General features: G+C 38.6%; 1 protein-coding gene across 1 annotated transcript in view; it reads left to right on the top strand.

Annotated features, from left to right (window-relative positions):
• Positions 1 to 23,292, top strand: part of LOC136885671 (dynein intermediate chain 2, ciliary) — a 126,252-nt gene that overhangs the window by 85,792 nt on the left and 17,168 nt on the right. The window contains exons 10-11 of the mRNA XM_068230301.1: positions 9,060 to 9,288; positions 21,483 to 21,716. Of these exons, the coding sequence (XP_068086402.1) occupies positions 9,060 to 9,288; positions 21,483 to 21,716 (463 nt within the window). The remainder of the gene's footprint in view (positions 1 to 9,059; positions 9,289 to 21,482; positions 21,717 to 23,292) is intronic.

The following is a 23,292-nucleotide window of genomic DNA, read 5'->3' as shown; positions in this document are numbered from 1 at the left end:
TGTTTTTCTCCTCTTGATATCACCATGGTCTTACTTTTCTCTGTGTTGATTTTCATACCATACTTTTCAATTTTCTTATTCAGTGCTTGTACTTCTTTGCTCTTTGTTCTCCAGACTACAAGATTGTGTGCAAATAGTTATAACTTCATCTCCCTATTTCCACATGCTTCCTTTGTCTCCTTTACAATTTCGTCTATAACAATTAGAAAGAAAAAAGGCAAAAGCACTTTCCAAATGGATTCTGTATGCTGCTGACACACTTGTTGTATTCTGCTTGCACCATTTCTATAGCTTGTGTATGCTCTTACACAGAAAAATGTAAATTTCTTGGCATAGATACGGTGGTGAAAGCCGAGTATTGCAAGGTGTGTCACCAAATGTCTCAACTCATATTCCTCTTTCATCTAATCCTTATTTATCAGCGCGTCTGTACTGTAAAATCTTTCCTCGATCGAGTCCCTTTTCTCTTGTAGTTCTCGTAACAGTTCATCGTATGCCGGAGTTTGCTATAGAGGCATTTGTAGTCTTAAATCCTCTATCAAGAAGGTTTCCTGGGCTAACACATATACATACCGGGATCGGGTGAATTTAGATACCCCTAGGACCCTCTTAAGGTATCTCGGTTTCATGCTTTCCAATTCTCATAGCTGTTTACGTGATAGGTACTCCCATATTACTTCTAAACCGTCTGTGAGCATTGGTAGCACTTTGACTTGGAAAAGTTTCATGGCCGTCTCCAGTAACATTCTTTGCAGATGTTTGATTTCACTTATGCTTCTAAGTGCAGCAACTAGTCTCTTCTTTATGTGTACTGACAAGGTCGTCCTGGAGACTTGTAGTGTGATCCCTATATATGTGAACTGGTTTTTCGGTGTTAATGTATGTCCCCCACATTCAATGTAGTCCCTTTTTGATAAGCGTCCTCCTCTCCTTAATACCATTAATTCTGTCTTCTTTAGATTCATCCTTAGCTCGTTGTCGTCCACCCATTGTGTGGTAAGCTCCATTCCGTTTTGCAAATCTTATATGTTATCAGCGGCTAGTGCCATATCATCCGTATGTGTATTGTGCAATGAACAGTGTGATACATATCACGTAATGAAGTGCAAGAAGAGAACAGTCTCTCTGAATCAATTTTGCTCTGAACAAAGTTCTCCTTGAGTGAATTGTAATTTACTTGATGTAATATGCAAATTTTGCACATTGTGCACAATAGAATTTATTATTATTGAAAATGTAAATTTGTATCCTTATCCTGAAGGAGGTGGTGCAGCTCTTTTCATGCACACCCCTAGTGTAGGTACCTTTCTAAGCACATACCAAGTCTCCTGCCAATCGTAAGTTTCTGGCAGTACCGGGAATTAAACCCGGGCCTCTGAGGACAGCAGCTAATAGTGCTAACTCTTATGCTACAGGGCCTGAAACTGCACAGGGTTAGAACTTGAGAGTGAGTTTGTCCCATGTTCGTAGTCTTCCTTTCCTTATATCATGTCTGGCTTCAGTAGAGGCGAATTTGGGGGGGGGGGGCAGTTGCCCCCTACTTTGTGGAGAAAACATTACATTTTAATTCCATTTTAGCTGCTGAAACTAGGAATCATAGGAATTATTAAAAAAACAATTTGTAGAACCCCTGTTGTCTCTTCAGCTAATTCTTTCTTTAATTTTCTTTAATTATTAACAAAATTATTAGCAGAAATATGCCCAAAATGTCATTCATAGCAGCTAACCAATTTGTATAGCGCCACTGCAAGTAGTGGAGACTTTGCATGTGCTGTGAGGAAGGGTAGCAAGGGTATACTGTTTTGCCAAGGTCATGGACATTGAGGTATGATTCACCCTCTTGCCGCGTGCATTCGTCAGTCTGGCAGTCTCTTTTAGTGTCCGTTAGTTTCTTAGTGTGTAGTCAAATACTAAATGATTTTTAATTGTATAAACACACCGTAATTCTATTTAATTGTAATCCATGTGTAATTATTGTTACTTTGGTGAAAGTTTTATTGTAGTTTATTGAATCTAAATCTCAAAAAAAATTACCGCACTTAAGTTGGTAAACTGTCAACCTTTACCTCTCTGTCAAAATTCACTCAGAAAGCATAAAAAAACTTCCTACTTCCCACTTTATAACTTTTTTCCTTCAGTTTTAATGTATATAACCCCCCCACCTGCTGTATTTGACAAACCTGGGTACTTTTTGTTGTCTCTACACGTTTTGCCTCCCCCTTGTAATTACCAATCACCGCTACTGTCTGGCTTTCTTCCTACGCTATCAAAACTTCTGCTAGTGTCTACAGTATGTTTAAAATATTAAATAATCTCTCTCATCATAATCTTAACATAACTCAGCAACACTCGCTAAGATCCTGCCATAATATTAGCATATCACATTCAAAATGGCCTGTCATAATCATCATATGCAGTTTCAAGCTGTTGACCAGGTCTGCTTGGAACATAAGTCTCTCCATCTCCTCTTGTCTTCCCACTACTTCTTCCTCTTCATTTTCTTGCCCAGTCCTCTACTCCTTTTACCCACCTACCTCATGGTCTTCCTCTTGGTCGTTTTCCTGTTATCTCCAGTTCATGCATCCTCTTCGGTATCCTTTCCTCTGTCATTATGAACTCTCCTGGTTAAAAATCGATAAACTACGACATCTTCACGTTGCTATTCTCATATTTCGTCTCCTGAATGAATCTAAACCCCAGTATTTATCCTCAAAGTTTAATTTACTCTCCTCCTCTCATGAACACAACACACGATCGACTACTACACTCTCAATTCCTGTACATCGCTCATCTTCATTTAACCGCTCCTTTCAAGTGTCTGGTGCAAGGCTATGGAATTCCCTTCCAGTTAGTGTTAGGAATTGCACTTCCTTAACTTCTTTCAAGCGGTCTTGCCGAGATTACCTGTTAAATGTATAACCAGCTTGTATGAATGGCAGTATGAATGGAAGAATGAATGAGGTTAGGATTTATATTTTGTTATATTATTTCATTATTCTGTTTTATAAAGTTTATTAGATATGTGGTTAAGTGTAAGTGAGGGTCGTGAGCCTTAACTTCGCCACAAATGAAGGCATGAAATAAATAAATAAATAATTATCTTCATGTGTCCATACAATCTAAGCCTAGATGCCTCTATCCTGTTCTGTAGTAAAATGAAATGGCGTATGGCTTTTAGTGCCGGGATATCCCAGGACGGGTTCGACTCGCCAGGTGCAGGTCTTTCTATTTGACACCCGTAGGTGACCTGCACGTCGTGATGAGGATGAAATGATGATGAAGACAACACATACACCCAGCCCCCGGGCCATTGGAATTAACCAATTAAGGTTAAAATCCCCGACCCGGCCGGGAATCGAACCCGAGACCCTCTGAACCGAAGGCCAGTACGCTGACCATTCAGCCAACGAGTCGGACCTGTTCTGTAGTGACTCTTCTTTTACTGTATCTCTAAACTTCTCATTTTTCGTCGTACCTATTCTTGTCTCTACTATCCTGTTTCTCAGAAATTTCATTTCACTTGTTTGTATCCTAGTCACGGCTCTCTGCCTCATTACCAAAGTTTCTGCTGCATATGACAGAATAGGTACATAGGTACATAGTACGTCCTGCATATCACTCTTTTGTTTCTCTGAGACACATCCTTGCTCCAAACCAGGCTTCTGACACTTTTCAGGAATAGTCCTACTTGTCTTCCATGTTCGATTATTTCCTTATTTCCTTCCTCTTTTCTCTGTAATACTTCCCAGGTACCTGAAACTCTCTACCTTCCTAAGCTGTTCTCCTCCAAGCATTATCCCTCTCAAAAGTCTCTTCTTTTTTCTTGTTGTGATCACTATCTGGAGTTGAAAATTTCATGAAGAAATCTTACAACAACTTAAATCTCATCCTTTTCAAAAAAATTTTTTGTTTTGTTTTTGGTAGTATCTGAAGACACTTCTTTTCACTTTCGACTCTGTTATAAATTTTCAAAGTCTGTTTAACATTTTCACTGGTCTTAAAAGCATTACCATATAAGTAACAAAAAATTTGTATTGATCATAATATGTATTAGCCTATGTCTATGCTCAGTTTGTGACAGTCACCATGCTGAATGTGTACTTTGTTGCTGTCTTATAATAGTACTGTCTCTCAACCCTTCAAGCTTGAATGTCTGAAATATTCCAACATAATGCTTATTACATAATATTAGCTTCATCTTTGTATTGATGACAGTGCTGCATTATACAGTTATAAGTCTTTATTCAATCCTCCTGTTCAATACACAGTTCAAACCTCCGTGAGGGGGTCAAATGTTCAAAAATCGAATTGTTGATATATCTTCATTTCTTGCTCGTTACACTGGTTTAGGTAATCAAATTATACCATTGAAACACCAGCTTCATGACACACATCCACAATTTATTATGAGCGGTTCACTACAACTGGCATTGGTTCACACACTCACATGGCAATTCGAAATATCCAAAGAATAAAACAAACGAAGATAAATCACTTGACTAAATTAATATGAATTACCAACACATAACCTCAATGTTGTTTTCCTTAAAATATGTACAAGATATGATACATGACATTTTATTTTTATGAGAAAACCTCAACATTCCAACACCTCCTGTTCAATACACAATTCAAACCTCCGTGAGGGAGTCAAATGTTCAAAAATCAAATCTGTTTCAACCCTTATTTCAGTGAATTTTTTGGCTTAAAACTACAAGTGTTTCACATAGCATTGTACCTAACTAAATGTTTTGGACACAGTATACAAAGTTCTTAGCTAAAGATACATTACACATTTAAGCTCAAGCTGGTGTAATTGAAAGAGTTTATATATACATTCTTTGTGTTAAGATAAGTAGTGAAGAACTAAATTGTCTTACAAAGTCTTACTTTAAAAACAAACTGCAGGAGTGAGTCTACAGTTCAGTTAACAGATTTCAGTGTTAAAAATATGTACGTTTTTTTAGTACATGAAAAAACATCATGTATTAAAGTATTATACAGGTGGGATAGACGTGGCTTTAAAATTTCAAACTAAAATGTGTAATATATCATTAGCTAAGAACTTTTTATACTGTACTGTGTCCAAAACTTTTTGTTAGGTACAATGTTAAGTGAAACACTTGTACTTTTAAGCCAAAAAATTAACTGAAAATGGGCAACGAAAGGGTCAAAACATGTTTGATTTTTGAACATTTGACAGGAACATTTGACCTGCTCATGCAGTTTTGAATTGTGTATTGAATAGGTGGATTGAATGGATTCATAATTGTATAAGTCATAATGCTTACTCCAAAAAAAAAAAAGTGTTTTAACAGAAGAATTTAAGTAGCAAGTAATTCTTGGGCAATATCTAGAAATTAGATAATTCATGGCCTTCTGAATATAATTCTTAGAGCGATTTAGCCTGTGCTTCAGGGAGAGGCCAGACCTCGTAATGTTTGGGAGAGGCAGATATTTTAGGACCTTGATATTAGAGATATAAACTGGTGTTGCATATATGAACAACATCTGTGGATGGACAGGACAGACTGGAGGAGGCTTGCTGGAGCAATAAATTATAGTGGTGGTGATGATGATGATGATGATGATGATGATTTGGGCAGGCAATCTGCAATTGTATAAGATTTAAACTCAAGTGAAGATGATTGTCTTTCAGAACTTGATTTGGGAAGTTAGCATGAGGGTGCTTGAGAAATATCCAGTCAGTCTGGTCTACCCATGCTGATTTTATGAAGTTCTCCACATAATTGGACAAGTGAATACATGCAGGGACATTTGTTCATTCTGCATATTCAGTGTTTATAAAAACATATCAAGGCATTTATTCCAGCGAGAGTTTTGCAAAATAAATTGTTTTAGCCTTAAGAAAAAAACAGCAGTATAGACATTTCTAAAAAAAATATGAGTAGAGGTATGAATCCAGCTAAACAAATTAGAGTGCTAAGTGTTAATGTGTTTGCTCATTGAAGCCTATCAAATAATTTTCTTATAAGAAAATAAGGCATTGCAAATTAAATCCACTGATTATTTTAAATTCATAATCATTCGTTTTAAATTCTAATCATTGGATACATTTTTAAATTGTAATTATTATTACATTTCTTTTTTGATTGATGCTTTCATGGCCCCTAAGGATGAGGTGGTGTTCCAAGGTGTTCAAGCTCTTAAACCAAACCAAACCCCATGGCACTACAGCCCTTGAAGGGCCTTGGCCTACCAAGCGACGGCTGCTCAGCTCGAAGGCCTGCAGATTACGAGGTGCCATGTGGTCAGCACGACGAATCCTCTCGGCCGTTATTCTTGGTTTTCTAGACCGGGGCTGCTATCTCACCATCAGATAGCTCATCAATTCTAATCACGTAGGCTGAGTGGACCTCGAACCAACCCTCAGTTACAGGTAAAAATCCCTGACCTGGCCGGGAATCGAACCCGGGGCCTCTGGGTAAGAGGTAGACATGCTACCCCTACACCACGGGACCGGCGTTCAAGCTCTCACCCTCACTAAACTCTACAGATTATATGGGAAGTTGAGGAAATGTGTAGAAATCCTAACAATTTCAACGGGGACACTAGCTATCAAGTAATACGTGCTTGCCAACCATTAAGGATTTATGTATCATCGCCATAAGACCTATCCATGTCAGTGCGACGTAAAGACCCTAGCAAAAAAAAAGGATTTATGTAGTTATAATTTTCTCCCCTGTCCTTTCACTATTGTTATTTCGTTTCAGTGTTTTCCAAATTCATAAGTTCTTCATCACCAGATAGTTTATTTCAGGCTATGTGTTAAGTGTCATACTTTCATAACGTGTGTATACCTGTTATGCCCCAACCCAGACCAACTCACACTCGTTATTCTCTGTTTTTCCTACAGACTGACTTTCCATTCTTCATCTCTGTTCTATTCTTCTATCCTGTGAGTTTTTTGTTGCAATTTATTTTATTATTTTTATTTCCATTTATTTTTTCCACCACATTCGTCCCTGATTCGTTTGATGACCTTGCTGTTACTTCACAACACAAATACTGCTCAACAAGAAATATCTTCATCGGAACTTTGATGGTGTCGTCAGCTCCCACTTGGAATGCTAATGTTGAGCCATCTGGTGAGGAACGAGCGTACCACTTACTCTAGACCAATGATAAAGTATTATAAAATTCAAACCATCGTTAATGGAGAAGTCTTCCTTGTGAACAGTCCAGATTTTCTTCTGAAATCGCTGAGCAAACTTCTCTGTGAAACTTAAAGAGTTTCACCTTGTTTTCTTGACAGGGAAAAGCCCAAAAGCTTATATCATGTCTATTATTCTATTATTACATTTTGTTTCACCTCATACCGTTAGGGACCGATGACCGATATGTTAAACCCATTTAGACAACGAGCATCATCATCATCATCATCATCAAACAATTTTTTTTTTTCAAAAGGACAGAAGATCTAGCAAAGTGCTGAAGCCTGCCCTTCTGAAGAAGATGGAAAGTAGAAATGAGCTTGTAGGGACTCACAAGAAATGGATAAAGAAGAACTGGGGCTGTTTATGTCTATAGTGAGTATGGGTTTTCTCTTGGGTTTTCTTTCTATATCTCCTCTTCCCGCACTGACCTGTCATCATGCTCATCCTGTTACGGTTTGTGTTCGTGTCCCAGTCTTTCTATACAGGGTGTATCAGAACTATACTAACAAAATAATCAGGGATGCTCTTCGTGTTATGCTAAGAACAATATTGCAATCAGATTGGCGGAGAAAAGTTTTTCTTTTCAAGAAAATTAAGTTACTTTGTTACTTCCTGGCCCGCTATTCAAATTGACGAACTTGCTGTATATGCTGTGTCGGAGAGCCCCGCTGGCTGTTGCTCTGCATCAGAGAATGAAAGGGAGGGGAAGTGGGAGACAGAGGTAATGCTCGGTGCAAATGCACAAGCTTCTCTTTGTTTCGCATGGTCGCTTCCCAGCTCAGAAGGCAGTGAACAGTTTGTTCTGCACAAATTGACTACTATGCGAACCCCATAGAAAGAGAAGATGAATTTGTACCAAGAATACAGGCAGCTTTCCAGGTCATTCTCGACACACAGCACATCCTGAACAGAGTCCAAACGTCACTACTACAGCATTGTGAACTGTGCACCGAGCTCAATAGTTGCAACCGCTTAAGTGCGGCCAGTATCCAGTATTCGGGAGATAGTGGGTTGGAACCCCACTGTCGACAGCCCCGAAGATGGTTCTCCATGGTTTCCCACTTTCACATTAGGCAAATGCTGGGACAGTACCTTATTAAGGCCATGGTCGCTTCTTTCGCACTCCTAGCCCTTTCCTGTTGCATTGTCGCCATAAGACCTATCTGTCTTGGTGCGATGTAAAGCAACTTGTAAGAAAATAAAAAATTGTGAACTGTACATCAAAGTTGGAGGGGAGCATATTGAGCATCTACTGGTATCAAATCATTAGGCTTTTCATTTCCTTCATTCAGTATTTAATTCCATTTATAATGTTGTGAGTGAACGAATACGCAGCGTTGCATTTTCGAGCATGTTAAATAATAAAGAACGTTACCGCAACCAACAGAAGAGAGGTGAAACAATCTGGTGCATTCCTTGACTGACAAATGTGTTCTCGTACTGTGTGTGAAGTTATGACTGTTTAATAAACAAACTGTGGATACTGCCTGTAAGAGACAAGAACAATCGTGTGTGAGTCGAACGAGGAAACTTGTGCATACGCGTGGAGCATTATCTCTGTCTCCATCAGACAACCCACTTCCTCTCCCTGTCCTTCTCTTCCCTGAAGCACGGCAGCGGCTTGTGCTCTGGCCTAGCGAATACGGCAAGTTTGTCAAATTGAATTGCAAGCCCGGAAGTAACCTCATTTTCTCAAAAAGAAAAATTTTCGTCACCAATCAGATTGCACCATCGTTCGTAATGTAAAACAAAGAGCATTCATGATTTTTTTTTGTTGGTATAGTTCTGATACACTCCGTTCATGACTTTGTTGTCACTTGCTTGTTTCTTTCCATTTCTTAAGATTTACATTTACTGATGGTTGTTTTATATATTTTCCAGGTGTTGGAACTGCCCTGTCTTTCCATCCCGAAGACCCTCATACATTTGTTGTGGGAACTGAAGAAGGACTCATCTTTAAATGCAGCACTGACTATGCCTCAGAGTTCCTCTACACTTACGACGCACATCACATGGCTGTGCATAACATGGACTACAACAAGTTTTGTCCTCAGATTTTCTTGTCTTGCAGTGCAGACAGGAGAGTCAAAATATGGGATGACTGTCGAGGGTAAGTGCGATCGTATGGCCTCAGCTGCTGATTGAAAGTCTAGCAGACTCCGTCTATATACATTACAGAGCCAGCTCTTTGGTCCAGGGTTAGTAAGCCTGTCTTTTACCTGGAGACACTGGGTTCAATTCCTAGCCAGGTCAAGGATTTTTACCTAGACCTGAGGACTCGTTTGAGGTCCACTTCACCTGCATGATTACAATCGAGGAGCTATCCGGCCCTGGACTCAAAGGCAAAGGATAACTGCAGAGATGATTTGTCGTACTGACCACGCATCACCTCATAACCTGCAGGCCTTCAGGCTGAGCAGCAGTCGCTTGGTAGGCCAAAGACCCTTCAGGGCCAATAGTACCAGGGGTTTAAGTTTATACATGTTGATGCAAGTTCATATAGAGTATCACCAAAGAATATTGATGCAGTTTTTATCAATGTATAGAGCATGCATTGAAGTAGGTTTGGGTTACAAAATGTTAGCCTATGCCAAAAGAGAGCCTAGACGTGGCGGTTTTAGTAAGGTCATTAAAGTGCTTTTTTGGCTTATCCAGGCTAAACAATAATAGTAAAAGTGTGAGTGGAGCCCTTGGTTGTGGCATCGTACACAACCATTAACCCGGCTCAAGGGAGATAGGGTCACCTCCCCTATCCTTCACTTGAGTAATTCTTGTCTGGCGCATCCATGTTCCGGGGGTGGATATCCTCCACTTCAGTAGGCCAGTGTGAAGGAGAGCTAAGTTCAGGCAGAGACCCAGTCTCACGGGGTAATACGTGGAACCCATGCCCGGGGTTACGGATGAAGACCTTAACAGCATCTTAGGCAGAGAAGGAGACCTTTGGAATGGCGAAGATGGTGGATGAGACAACCCATCCTTGCTAGGGAAAATTAGAAGAGGAAACCACTGCCTTGTGAAGAAGAGGGATCTTCAAAGGCTAAGGGAGTAAAACCCAAAAGAAAATCCTCAGTTGTGTTAGGCTTAGCAGCTCAGCAGATGAGTAAATTTGTAATTGCTTTCAACTATAATACAAGGCTCGGATGGAAGTTTAAAAATGGAAATGGAATTGACAAGTTTCTGACTACAGTTGCACAGTATGGTGGTAATCCTGATGTTCGTGCAAGTGTTAGATCAGAGAACAAAACCTGATTTGGAACAATAAATGTTTTAACAATGAATGAGAAGGAAAATGGATTGATTGTTCTAACGGAGAGACGAAAACTCACCATCCTGGGATTAAGTGAAGTAAAATGGAAAAGGAAAGGAATGAAGAAACTAAGGAAGGGGTACACCTTGTACTGGATGGGTAACGGTAAAGAAAATAGAAATGGAGTCGCATTTATAGTGAATCAGAATGTTGAACCAATAGCTGAAGTTGAGTGTGTGCTTGAGTCATCAGTCCATAGACTGGTTTGATGCAGCTCTCCATGCCACCCTGCCTTGTGCTAACCTTTTCATTTCTACGTAACTACTGCATCCTACATCTGCTCTAATCTGCTTGTCATATTCATACCTTGGTCTACCCCTACCCTTCTTACCACCTACACTTCCTTCAAAAACCAACTGAACAAGTCCTGGGTGTCTTAAGATGTGTCCTATCATTCTATCTCTTCTTCTCGTCAAATTTAGCCAAATCGATTCACCAATTCGATTCAGTATCTCTTCGTTTGTGATTCGATCTATCCATCTCACCTTCATCATTCTTCTGTAACACCACATTTCAAAAGCTTGTATTGTCTTTCTTTCTGAGCTAGTTATCATCCATGTTTCACTTCCATACAATGCCACGCTCCACACGAAAGTCTTCAAAAACATCTTTCTAATTCCTATATCAAGGTTTGAAGTGAGCAAATTCCTTTTCTTAAGAAAGCTCTTCCTTGTTTGTGCTAATCTGCATTTTATGTCCTCCTTACTTCTGCTATCGTTAGTTATTTTACTACCCAAGTAACAATATTCATCTACTTCCTTTAAGACTTCATTTCCTAATTTAATATTTCCTGCATCACCTGCCTTCATTCGACTGCACTCCATTACTTTTGTTTTGGACTTATTTATTTCATCTTGTACTCCTTACCCAAGACTTTGTCCATACCATTCAGCAGCTTCTCGAGATCTTCTGCAGTCTCAGATAAAATAACAATATTATCGGCAAATCTCAAGGTTTTTGATTTCCTCTCCTTGGATTGTGATTCCTTTTCCAAATTCCTCCTTGATTTCCTTTACTGCCTGTTCTATGTAAACAATGAAAAGGAGGGGGACAAACTGCAGCCTTGCCTCACTCCTTTCTGGATTGCTGCTTGTTTTTCAAAGCCCTCAATTCTTATCACTGCAGACTGATTTTTATACAGATTGTAGATCATTCTTCGTTCTTGGTATCTGATCCCAATCACCTTCAGAATCTTAAATAGCTTGGTCCAATCAACATTATTGAATGCCTTTTCTAGATCTTCGAATGCCATGTACGTGGGCTTGTCCTTCTTGAGTCGATCCTCTAAGATAAAAATTTCATTGTTCCGTATTGAAAGTATTAACGTTAAAAATTAAATAATTGAAAAAGAGGTTCAACCTATTCAATACATAAGAGAAAGAAATGTAGTGATTACATTCTTATTTAACAGTAATTAGAAATGGGACCGGTTTCGACCCTAGTCCAGGTCATCATCAGCCGTTCAAAACATAAAAAATATGAAAAACGATGCATATGAAAAAGAAAAAGATTAAGTAAACTCTGGATCGGTATAAGATGAAATATAAATTGATGATGGGGGTAGAAATTGTGAGTCATTTAAAAGAAAACAGTACGTAATATTATGAATGGTAGTACGGCACACGCAATGATAGGTAAAGTCTCACAATGTTTATGAATAGTGGAGAACGGTCAAATGGGTCAGTTTTTACACTGTCAGGTACAAAGTCACAACACTATCGAACAACATATGAAGATCCATAAATATGTTGAAGTCGCAGACGAATAGATTTATAGAAGCAAACTGCCAGCTCCCGGTGATCAGCGCGGCACTTTCAAGGTCATGCGCTGTGGTCTCAAACGCCAAAGTAGAATGGAGAATATCCTGAAGATCCAGTATTTGCCTCGGTTGCAGGAAGTTAAGTACGTATATATAGAAATATACAACGCAATTCAGTATAATTGAATGAGTAATTGTGCTCCTGCTGAGTTCTTGGAAAACAGTTGACTTGAAAAAACAATTGTAAAGAGAAAAAAGTATAGTAAAAAGCGCAATATCGGAAAACAAATGAAAACATATATGCACAGTGTGCTATTTTTTAAATTGAAAAAAATTTAGGTCATGATTGAAGTAGTCTAAGTTGGCGCAAGACAAGAGTTAAATTTTTTTTAAATAGAAAAGGTAGAATAAATTAAAAGAGGAAGAGTGATAGTGAAATAAGAGAAGAATAAAAGAAATTGAAGTTAAATGGTGTTGAGGAAGGATAAGATAGGGAAATGAAGGAAGGGTAGTATAGGGTGGGTTATTGGAGGTAGAAAATGTGGGTGGGAACTTTGTAAGGCATGGAAAATAGAATTGGGGTTTTGGAATTTGGAATTTTTGAGAAGAAGAATTAGGAAGTCGAAAAGGATGTTGGGTTTTTCAGAAATGTCGTTTAAATTGAAATTAGGGTTGAAGTACTGGTCAAGGTGGATAAAGCAATTTTCAGTAATGTTTAAGAGGGGGCCGTTGTTAATGATTTTAAGTATTTTAATGTCATTGTCAATACTGGTGAAACTATGCTTGGAGTCTTGTATGTGCTGTCCTATGGCAGAGAATCTGTTGTATTTAATGGCGTTGACATGTTCAGAGTACCTGATATTGAAGTTGCGGCCAGTTTGTCCGACGTAGGAGGAATTGCAGTTGTTGCATTTGAATCTGTATACACCAGATTTAGAAAAAGCATTAGACTTATTTAGAGATTTAGAGTTGTGTAAGATATCAAGATTTCTATTGTTAGTTCTAAAAGAAATTTTCATGTTATGTTTTTTAAAAATATTAGTTATTTTATGAGCATCCTGAGTGAAAATGAAGGTGGAAAAAGCAGTTGGTTTTATTGTGTCTTTAGATAAAGTGGTTTTTGGACGGTGTTTGAATTTGTTGATGATGCGGTTTATGAAGGAGTTATTAAAGCCATTAAATTTAGCGATGTTGCAGATGGTGTTTAATTCGTTATTTAAATCTTTTTTGGACATAGGGGTGTTGAAGGCACGAAAAATTAAGCTGTTATAAGTAGCACGGTTATGAGCTTGAGGGTGCGAAGAATCTTGTCGTATTGTGGTTGCTGTTTGTGTTGGTTTTCTGAAAATTTTGTAAGATAAAGAAGAAGGATGTCTAGTGATAGTTAGGTCTAGAAAATTAAGAGTTTGGTTGTGTTCTGATTCGAGGGTGAATTTTATGTTTTGAACGGCTGACGATGACCTGGACTAGGGTCGAAACCGGTCCCATTTCTAATTACTATTAAATAAGAATGTAATCACTACATTTCTTTCTCTTATGTATTGAATAGGTTAAACCTCTTTTTCAATTATTTAATCGATCCTCTAAGATCAGACGTAAAGTCAAGATTGCTTCACGTGTTCCTACATTTCTTCTGAAGCCAAATTGATCTTCTCCCAACTCAGCTTCAACTTGTTTTTCCATTCTTCTGTAAACAATACATGTTAAAATTTTGCAGGCATGAGATACTAAACTAATAGTGCGATAGTTTTCACACCTGTCAGCACCGGTTTTCTTGGAAATAGGTATAACAACATTCTGCCGAAAATCGGATGGGACTTCTCCTGTCTCATACATCTTACACACTAAATGGAATAACCTTGCCATGCTGGTTTCTCCCAAGGCAGTCAGTAATTCAGAGGGAATGTCATCAATTCCAGGTGCCTTGTTTCTATTTAGGTCGTTCACAGCTCTGTCAAACTCTGATCTCAAAATTGGGTCTCCCATTTCATCAGCATCGACAGCCTCTTCTTGTTCCAGAACCAAATTATCTACATCTTCACCTTGATACAACTGTTGGATATGTTCCTGCCATCTTTCTGCTTTGTCTTCTGTACCTAGAAGTGACTTTCCATCCGAGCTCTTAATATTCATACACCTAGATTTCCTTTCTCCAAAGCTTTCCTTGATTTTCCTGTATGCAGCATCTACCTTTCCTAGGATCATACAACCTTCGACATCCTTGCATTTCTCCTTTAGCCAGTCTTCCTTAGCTACCTTGTGCTTTCTATCCACTTCATTCTTTAATCACTTGTATTCCTTTTTGCCCTCTTCATTTCTAGCATTCTTGTATTTTTGTCGTTCATCAATCGGGTCTAGTATCTCCTGAGTTATCCACTGATTCTTAGTTGATCTTTTCTTCCTTCCTAAAATTTCTTCAGCAGTTCTGCTGACTTCATTTTTCATGACTGTCCACTCTTCCTCTATAATTGTACTGAAGAAGAAACCAAAGATCAGGATTTGGGAATTGGAGGAGGAGAAAAGAATGACATTCCAAGATTAGATATAAAGGAAGTTGCCTAACACGGAAATATGAAGTGGAGAAGAAGAGTGGGACAATTTAAGACAGACATTTGTGGAAGCTGCACCTGAGGTATACAGGAAAACGAAAGCAAAGGTTAAGGGAAATTAAACCCGGTGGTGGACAGACAAAATCAAAAAAGAAATAAAAGAAAGGAACAAGGTGAAGATTTTTTTTTGGTAGTTGGATAAGGAAAAGCAAAACACATATCAGAGGGATGAGAATAAGATAGAAAGGTTACGTATGGAATACAAAAGATTGAAACTACAAGTAAAGAGGAGTATCAGGGAAGAAAAGGAAAAATGTTGGGGAGAGTTTACCAACAAAATTGAGCAAGAGAGTCAAGAAAATCAGAAACTGTTGTACAGAGTAATAAAGTCAAAAAGAATAAATCAAGAAAATATCAAGACATTAGAGAGAGAAAATGGATCCGTAGTAGGCCTACATGACGAAAAGAGTCTCCAGAAGGTGATGGACAGTGAAAGCAATGACCAAACATAAACCAAGTGGAAAAGACTAATTCAATGCTGATATGATTAAGGCAGCAGGAAGCAGTGGACTACAGTGGCTATACCGAGGCTTCAATGCCATATGGAAGGATGAAAGGATACCTGAAGATTGGCAACAAGGAAGCATTGTACCACTGTTCAGAAAAAGAAATAGGAAAAAATGTGAAAATTATAGAAGTATAACCCTATTATCACATGGGCTAAAAATAATGGAGAAAGTCATTAGACAAAAGACTGAGGGATATAAAAGAAATACAGTTAGAGGAAGAACAATATGGCTTTCGACCAAATAGATCAACAATAGACTTAAATGTCTACTGAAATGGAATGTAACAAAATCATTAATTAACAGGATAAAATTGTTGTATCACAAGAATAAAAGCAATGCACAAGAGGGGAGTGGTGACTCTGAAACATTTTATACAAAAAAAAAAAAAAAAAAAAAAAGCCTCAAGCAAGGAAGTGCACTGTCACCATTATTGTTTATTATATTGATGGATGAAATCATAAAATGTGTAAGACAGAGTATCAGTAGTGATAAAGTGAATGCTTTGGTATTTGCAGATGATGTGGTGATTTGGGGAAAGGGAGAAAAGAAGGTACAAAGGAGACAGTACATTTCAAATTAAAATCTGAAGGATTTTGGATTGGTAATTAGTAAAAAGAAAACTGTAGTCATGCACTGTGGAAAAGAGAAAAAGAGAAGCCAAGTGAACATAGACGGAGAACGGGTAGAGAATGTAGAACAGTTTACATATCTGGGTAGCATTATTAATGGAAGTAATTAAATCAACCCTGAAATTAATAACAGACTAAGTATACAACATTCTGTCATCAAGTCAGAGAGCTTTTATGGGATGACAAAGTACCCAAGAGAACGAAACATTAACATTATATAAACAATATTTCATACCAATTGTAACATATGGACTAGAAACACTGGTAACTAATAGGAGACAAGATAGTAAGATCCAAGCAGTAGAAATGAAATTTTTAAGAACATCAGTTAAAAAGACAAGAAGAGATAGAATTCAAAATACACTAGAAGTCCGCTATAGCGAGTACGGCATATAACGAAAAGTCCGTTATACCGACGACTTTTTTTTGTCCCTTCAAAATTCCTATATTAAACTGTGTATCGTCCTTCGGGTACAGCGAGGACCCTAACACTGGCGCATCCGTTATTACGAGCGATTAAGCGCGCGCGATTTTTTCCGTTACCGATATTTATGCACCCCAGCGATGATATTGCATGCGATCGATTACCTTCGGCATCATTTCCTCGCTATGTGCACTAGCGATTTCTCTCGTCGACATTCAAAGGCGACGTCGGAGTCGATTAGTAATATCCGTCGACAGCTGTTCCGTAAAGAAAATTCGAAATGAAAGAGAACATATTTTCGTTATAAATGCGTAAATAACGTGTCCGATAATGGTTGTTAACTCGTTAAAAATTAAGGCTGACTGAACGACTGCTTAATTTTGAGGCTAAATACTGCAATTAAGTAAGAATGGGATACGCCTCGAGATATGGCAGAGTGCTTAATTGATTTCATAGGTTACTTTGTATTTTGTCGCGTCTGGTTAAATTATAGAAAGGCTATTATGAAAATTTATAGCGAGAAAGGTATAATTTCTCTACCGGTGCTTGAAGTGTGTTTTCATCATACGTATAGTTCGGTTAAGTTAGGATACGTGACGCTGTTTGAATAAGAAAACTGAAACGTTTGCAACAAAATGCGATTGATCATCTTCGGTACGGTATGGTTTTCTCACTTTATGTATTTGCGAGCTCTCTCGTTGACATTCAAAGGCAATGTTGGAGTTGATTAGTAATACCCATCGACTGCTGTTCTCTGAAGAAAGTTCGAAATGAATGAGTATAACACGTTTTTGTAATAAATGCGTAAATAACGAGACCTATAGCAGTTGTTAAATCGTAAAAATAAAGACTGAATAAACAATATCTTAATTTTAATGTTATATGCGGAAATTATGTAAGAATGTCATACACCTCAAGATATGGCAGAGTACATCACTGATTTCAGAGGATATTTCATATCTTCTCGCGTCTAGTTACGGTTATTTACATGTAAATTTTTCGCGAGGAGGTTATTTATCTACATGCGTTTCAAATATGTTTTCATGATAGGCTACATATACGGTTAGGTTGGGTGACGCTGTTTGAAGAAGAAAGCTGTGGTGTTTGCCACAGAAATCTCTGGAGTGATACCGTATTTCTCCGAATCCAAGACTTTTTTTTTTTCTCTCTCAGAATCTCATGCGAAAACTCAAGGGTTGCTGCATTCACGGCCTAACAGTAAGTTAATGGATACCACTGGCAACTACCGTGGTAACCACGCTGCTTCTTTTCACACGTTCGCAGAACTCATTGACAATAAACGACCGCCTCTTTACTACACATCGCTACCAGTTGTACAGTGTACAGTGCCTGTGTGTTTCTCTAATCTGCAGAATGCCATCAAAACATGCAACCCTTCGAATTCTTAGAAAAGCCATGGCTACTCAGTGGCAAAGTCATAACGCGTCTATTGTACTTGACGCTTAGTAAAATTAAGGTTTATAGACAGCAGGAATGTTTTCGTGATGGATAGTCGTATTGTAAAGATTCGTGGAATAGGTATTGCCGGCAAATTTTCAACGGCTTCTAGTCGATATTATGATGCCAATTTTAAGTTAATGTTTATTAAACACTTGGAAATGTAGAATAATTGTGCAGCCGCAAGAAAATACGGCATAGGCCTAACTAAAGCCAATATTTGGCGTTAGTGTGAAGCTAAAAAAATGCGTACTGTACAAAAAATGCATTCAGTGGTCCGCAACAAGGACGTTTTAAAGAAGTCAATGATGAAATTGTTAGGTATGTGCACGAAAAACACAAGGGCGGTTGGCCATACCGTGGCGCAATAAACTCGTTCGTTGACTTTCAACGTTCGTGATTAGGCCTATACATCGCTAGCCGTTGAATTTGGCCGCACCCGACAAGCGAGACGTGCGTGTAGCGGTAGCCGGTTATATCTGACGCTGCGTAAAAGTAACAGTTTTATAGATAGCAAGAATAATTTCCTGGTGGATCGTTGTATTTTAGAGACGCAGGGAATAGGTATTGCCGGAACATTTTCAACGAGTTCTCTTCGGTATTATGATGCCAATGTTAAGTTAATGGTCCTTTAACCCACGGAAATAAAGGATAATTGTGCAGCCGCAAAAAAATGAAATATGGTGTGACGAAATTCAATGTTCGGCGTCTAAAAATAGTCAAAAAATGCGTAGGCCTGTATGGTTTTACAAACTTCTTTTTGAGCCTGATTTAAATTTTTTGAAGGAAAAAGTGGGGCTCATCTTGGATTCGGACAAATACGGAACTATATTTTTTCAGAATGAATTTAAACATACACTTTCATATAGTATCGGATTACGAAAAATAACAAACAAGTAAGCCGTAGTATGGATATCATCTGCGGAAACGCAAGTTTTGAACAAACAGATTGCCGTTTCATACCGATTTTAAAGAGCATGAAGGGTTTTCCGACTTTTATACAAAAATCGGATATAACGACAATCCGTTATAGCGAGTAAATTTTTCGCTGTTATGAATTCTCGCTATAACGGACTTCTACTGTATTAAAATCAGAGAAGAGCTAAATATAGAACCATTAGTACAGAAGATACAGAAAGCAAGACTGAGATGGTTCAGACGTGTAATGGAAAAGGAATGGGTAGCAAGAAGGGAATTGGAAAGAGAAGTTAAGGGAAAGAGACCAGTTGGAAGACCGAGAAGAAGGTGGATGGATCAGATTTGGAAGGACATTAGAGAAGCTGGTGGATTGGATGTGGTGGAAGTAATGGAGCAGGAAAACTGGAAGGACAGAAGGGGGTGGAGAGGGCTTGTTAATCACACCCGGGCGACTGGAGTGGGACAATGATGATGATGATGATGATGTGAGTGGAAGAATGTTTGAAAATAAAAGCTGAAAAGAAAGAAGTCAAGGACAGTATACATAGTATTTGGCATGTAAGGTTATGCACTAAAATGTAAATATCCACCATATTATTCTCCTTCTTTTTTTTTGGCTCATCACTGCTACCAACTTGACATCATATCAAACCAATCTCAATGTAAGGATCAATAATGGAGGTTCCATTACCCAAGTAAATGATAAAAGTTACGATGAAATAAATCAAGATATTCATAATTAAAACAGTTTTCAAACTCAGTGAGGAATTAAGGAAATAAGCACTCTCTTGCCCTCCCTCAATTTGATATATATACTGTATTACTATATCTGTATTTTCGAAGGGAGGGATACGTCATGACCAATGCAGTTTATTTGATAAGTCTTTGTAGTCTAATTTTCAAAAGTTCCAGAAATTACAAAAATGTCTTTTCCCTTCTTTTGCGTGAATGTTTTCTTCTCTCTGTCTCTTTTTTTTTTACATGTTGCTTTATGCTGACGACGGGATAGGACAGTGCTAGGAGTGGGAAGGAAGCAACCGTGGCCTTAATTAGGGTACAGACAGCATTTGCCTGGTGAGAAAATGAGAAACCACGGAAGACCATCTTCAGGACTGCCAACAGTGGGGTATGAACCGAACGTCTCCCAAATACTGGATACTGGCTGTACTTAAATGACTGCAGTTATCAGGCTCGGTTCTTCTCTTTTCAATAAGCAGTGAAGAAGAGGGATGAGAATTGGAGAAAATAAGATTGTATATAATAAAATTCTGTGTTCGTCATTTCACACCTACTACTTTATTGACACTCATTATCAGCTGCCTGGGCAAGTGCATTAAGAGAACTGACAACACCCATGAAGAAAAATGGCTATATGTCAGGAGACATGGCACGAGCTGTGAAGATCAAGGAGCCTAACAGGGATAGTACCAACCAGGACTACAGTAAAAAGAAGAAAGTATTCCTTCCTTCCGTGGTAGGTATAACTGACAGAATAGGGCACATTCTTACGAAGCACATTATAATTCCAGTTTTCACCACAGACCGGAAGTTCAAATCCCTGTTTCGACCATTCAGGGAAAAACCACATCTTGAAACACCGGGTGTGTATGAAGTCCCATGTGGTTGTGGTTGCTCATATATTGGCATGACAAAAAGGCTCGTCAGCACCAGGGTGAAAAAACACATTCATCCTCCACGGAGAATGCCATAAGCCAGTCTGCCATAGCAGAACATTTCTACAGTACAGACCATGAAATCATCTTTGACCAGGCGAAGGTCACCGCACCTGTAAAAGACTTCTTTGCTTGACTGGTAAGAGAAGCCATAGAGATAGAACTGCGCCCAAATAACATCAACAGGGACGATGGCTTCAAGTTATCAAATACATGGAGACCTGTACTGAAGAAATACATGCATGACACCACCATGGAACAGCGGGTTGCACTCACGAAACCGTCAACAGAGGGCGGTGAATTAGAGCACGACAATCCTTGAGTCCTATTAGTGGGGTAGGCCGTGGATAGTACGGCCATGACTTCCACGTTTCTTTGAATTTCTTTGCTCACTATCGGAAGCATAATTTAACTTGCCCTGATGAAGGCCAATGCAATTTGGCTGAAAGCTCGGCTTCATTAAATAAACATAGTGGCTTTAATCCAGTATTCATTTATTTATTTATGTTAGCCAATTTACTCGTTAATAACAACAGGGAAAGTAATTCAGAGTGTGAGGGATAACACAATTAATGATAATACACCAAGAAATATGAACTACTTGACAAAGTCACATTGCTGATATGCAGCTGTTGAGGGATAATCAGGTTAGCATATGTTTACAGTTTATGTAATATTTTATTGTTATTGTGCTTTTTTTGTATTTTTCGCCAGCCCGTTTGGAAATTATAGTGGAATTCATATGATACCACACTCAACATTGGGAGTAGGCTAGAAATAAAGCACACTGTGGGTGCATCTTGGTGTTTAACAATGTCGTGTTTAAGGGGTTAATGTACAGCCCCAGGATTTGCCAAATGTGACAGTGGAGTTTGAACCGTCCATCTCCCGAATGCAAGCTCACAGCTATGCGCCCCTAACCATGTGGCCAGCTCTCTCTGTATATTTATTATTATTGAACTTGTCCTTTTTATCCTGTCTGAATGCACACTGTATAATAATTCTATTGTTCTTTCAGGGATCCTTTGTTTGCCTTCGACTTGGGTTCACCTGTCGGAGACGTGAAGTGGGCTCCATACTCTAGTACCATTTTTGCTGCAGTTACTCTCGACGGGAACGTCCACGTTTTCGACCTGAATATCAACAAGTACAAAGCTCTGTGTGTCCAGTTAGTTGTGTCCAGGAGAAGATACAAGCTCACCCGGATAGCCTTCAACTTACGCATGCCCATTCTTATCGTCGGAGATGACAAGTAAGTCTGATGCTGTAATATTCTATGATTTACATTTGTAATGATTGAATAGTGGGTTAGTAGAGGTGGAATCTAGTATACACTAATTCTGAATCACATTAACACATACATTTATTAGTGAAAACTCTTCTTCACCACATGAATTGCTTCTTTTGCATCAAATTAGAAAAGATTGAAAATGAAAGATATATTATTTACAGTATGCAGCCAAAGAAACAGACAAGCTCTGAACATCGAACAGTACTGAATGTTTCCAGAAACCTGCCACTGCTACAAGATGTAGCTACAACCCACACCGCGAGGGGTTCAGTTGCCTTTCTGCAACAACACTTCGGATATCACTTAATTTCCATTACACTTTCCACTCTCACATTCCCTTTTCTATCCCATCATTGCCATAAGACTTGTCGGGGTCGGTGCAACATAAGACAACTTATAAAAAAAGTTATGAACAATGCACAAGATGTGACAGGTGCATATTTTGAGCACATGCTCTACCGTCATGGGTACATGTTGCCATCCTCACCACCGGGTGACTTGGCTGTGCAGTTAGAGGCGCACGGCTGTGAGCTTGTATCCAGAAGATAGTGGGTTCGAATGCCGCTGTCGGCAGCCCTGAAGATGGTTTTCCGTGGTTTTCCATTTTCACACAAGGCAAATGCTGGGGCTGTACCTTAATTAAGGCCACAGCTGCTTCCTTCCCAATCTTAGGCCTTTCCTATCCCATCGTCGTCATAAGACCTATCTGTGTCGGTGCGACGTAAAGCCACTAGCTAAAAAAAAAAAAAAAATCCTCTCCTTACATGTTATATGATACAGAATTGATTCCCACAGAGAACTTGAAATATTTGTCTGGAATGTGTAAATTCATAAATCTAATATAATCAGTCTGCTGTTGGAAATTTTCCAGCTAACTCATTCTTGGTTGCTGGCACTTCACTCCAGTGTGCCAATTTAGGCTCATCAGTTGGTAACTAGCACATCTACCAAAATGCAAGGATAGTGCACGTAGTGGAGGAACCGAACCGAACAGCAGTTGGGTTAGGCGGGCCGTAATTAAGGCCACAACCACTTCCTTGCCACTGCTAGCCCTTTCCTATCCCATCATTGCCATAAGACCTATCTGTGTCAGTGCAACATAAAGCAAATTGTAAAATTAAAAAATTAAGAAATGTGCATTATGTGATGGGATGGAATTCTTTGAATTTCTGGCGCAGAGATCACCCAAACCCCAATGGGAGCCTCCAGAGGAGACCAGCACCGCACCCGCCATAGTTAGCCGTTATCCCTGTTTATTGTGATCAGGCATTTTACAAGATCTGCAATACACAGTACAGTGAATAGGCTTCCATACAAAACATTCCTCTTCTTGTGCCTCTTCTTGACACATTGATCAACATATTTTCATAAAACTAATAAATAAATAAAGAATAATCACAGTATAACACTAATATAGTTATAATATAATCAATTCATATTATCTTTTAACACTTAACAAGTAGGATAATAATAGTAACCATAATAGTCGAATTACATATAATGATAGTATTATAAACTTTAGTGTAAAAACATTAAT

This window comes from Anabrus simplex, chromosome 14 (assembly GCF_040414725.1).
Source record: "Anabrus simplex isolate iqAnaSimp1 chromosome 14, ASM4041472v1, whole genome shotgun sequence".
In the NCBI taxonomy this organism is placed as follows: domain Eukaryota; kingdom Metazoa; phylum Arthropoda; class Insecta; order Orthoptera; family Tettigoniidae; genus Anabrus; species Anabrus simplex.
This window is presented reverse-complemented; position numbering and strand designations above follow the sequence as displayed.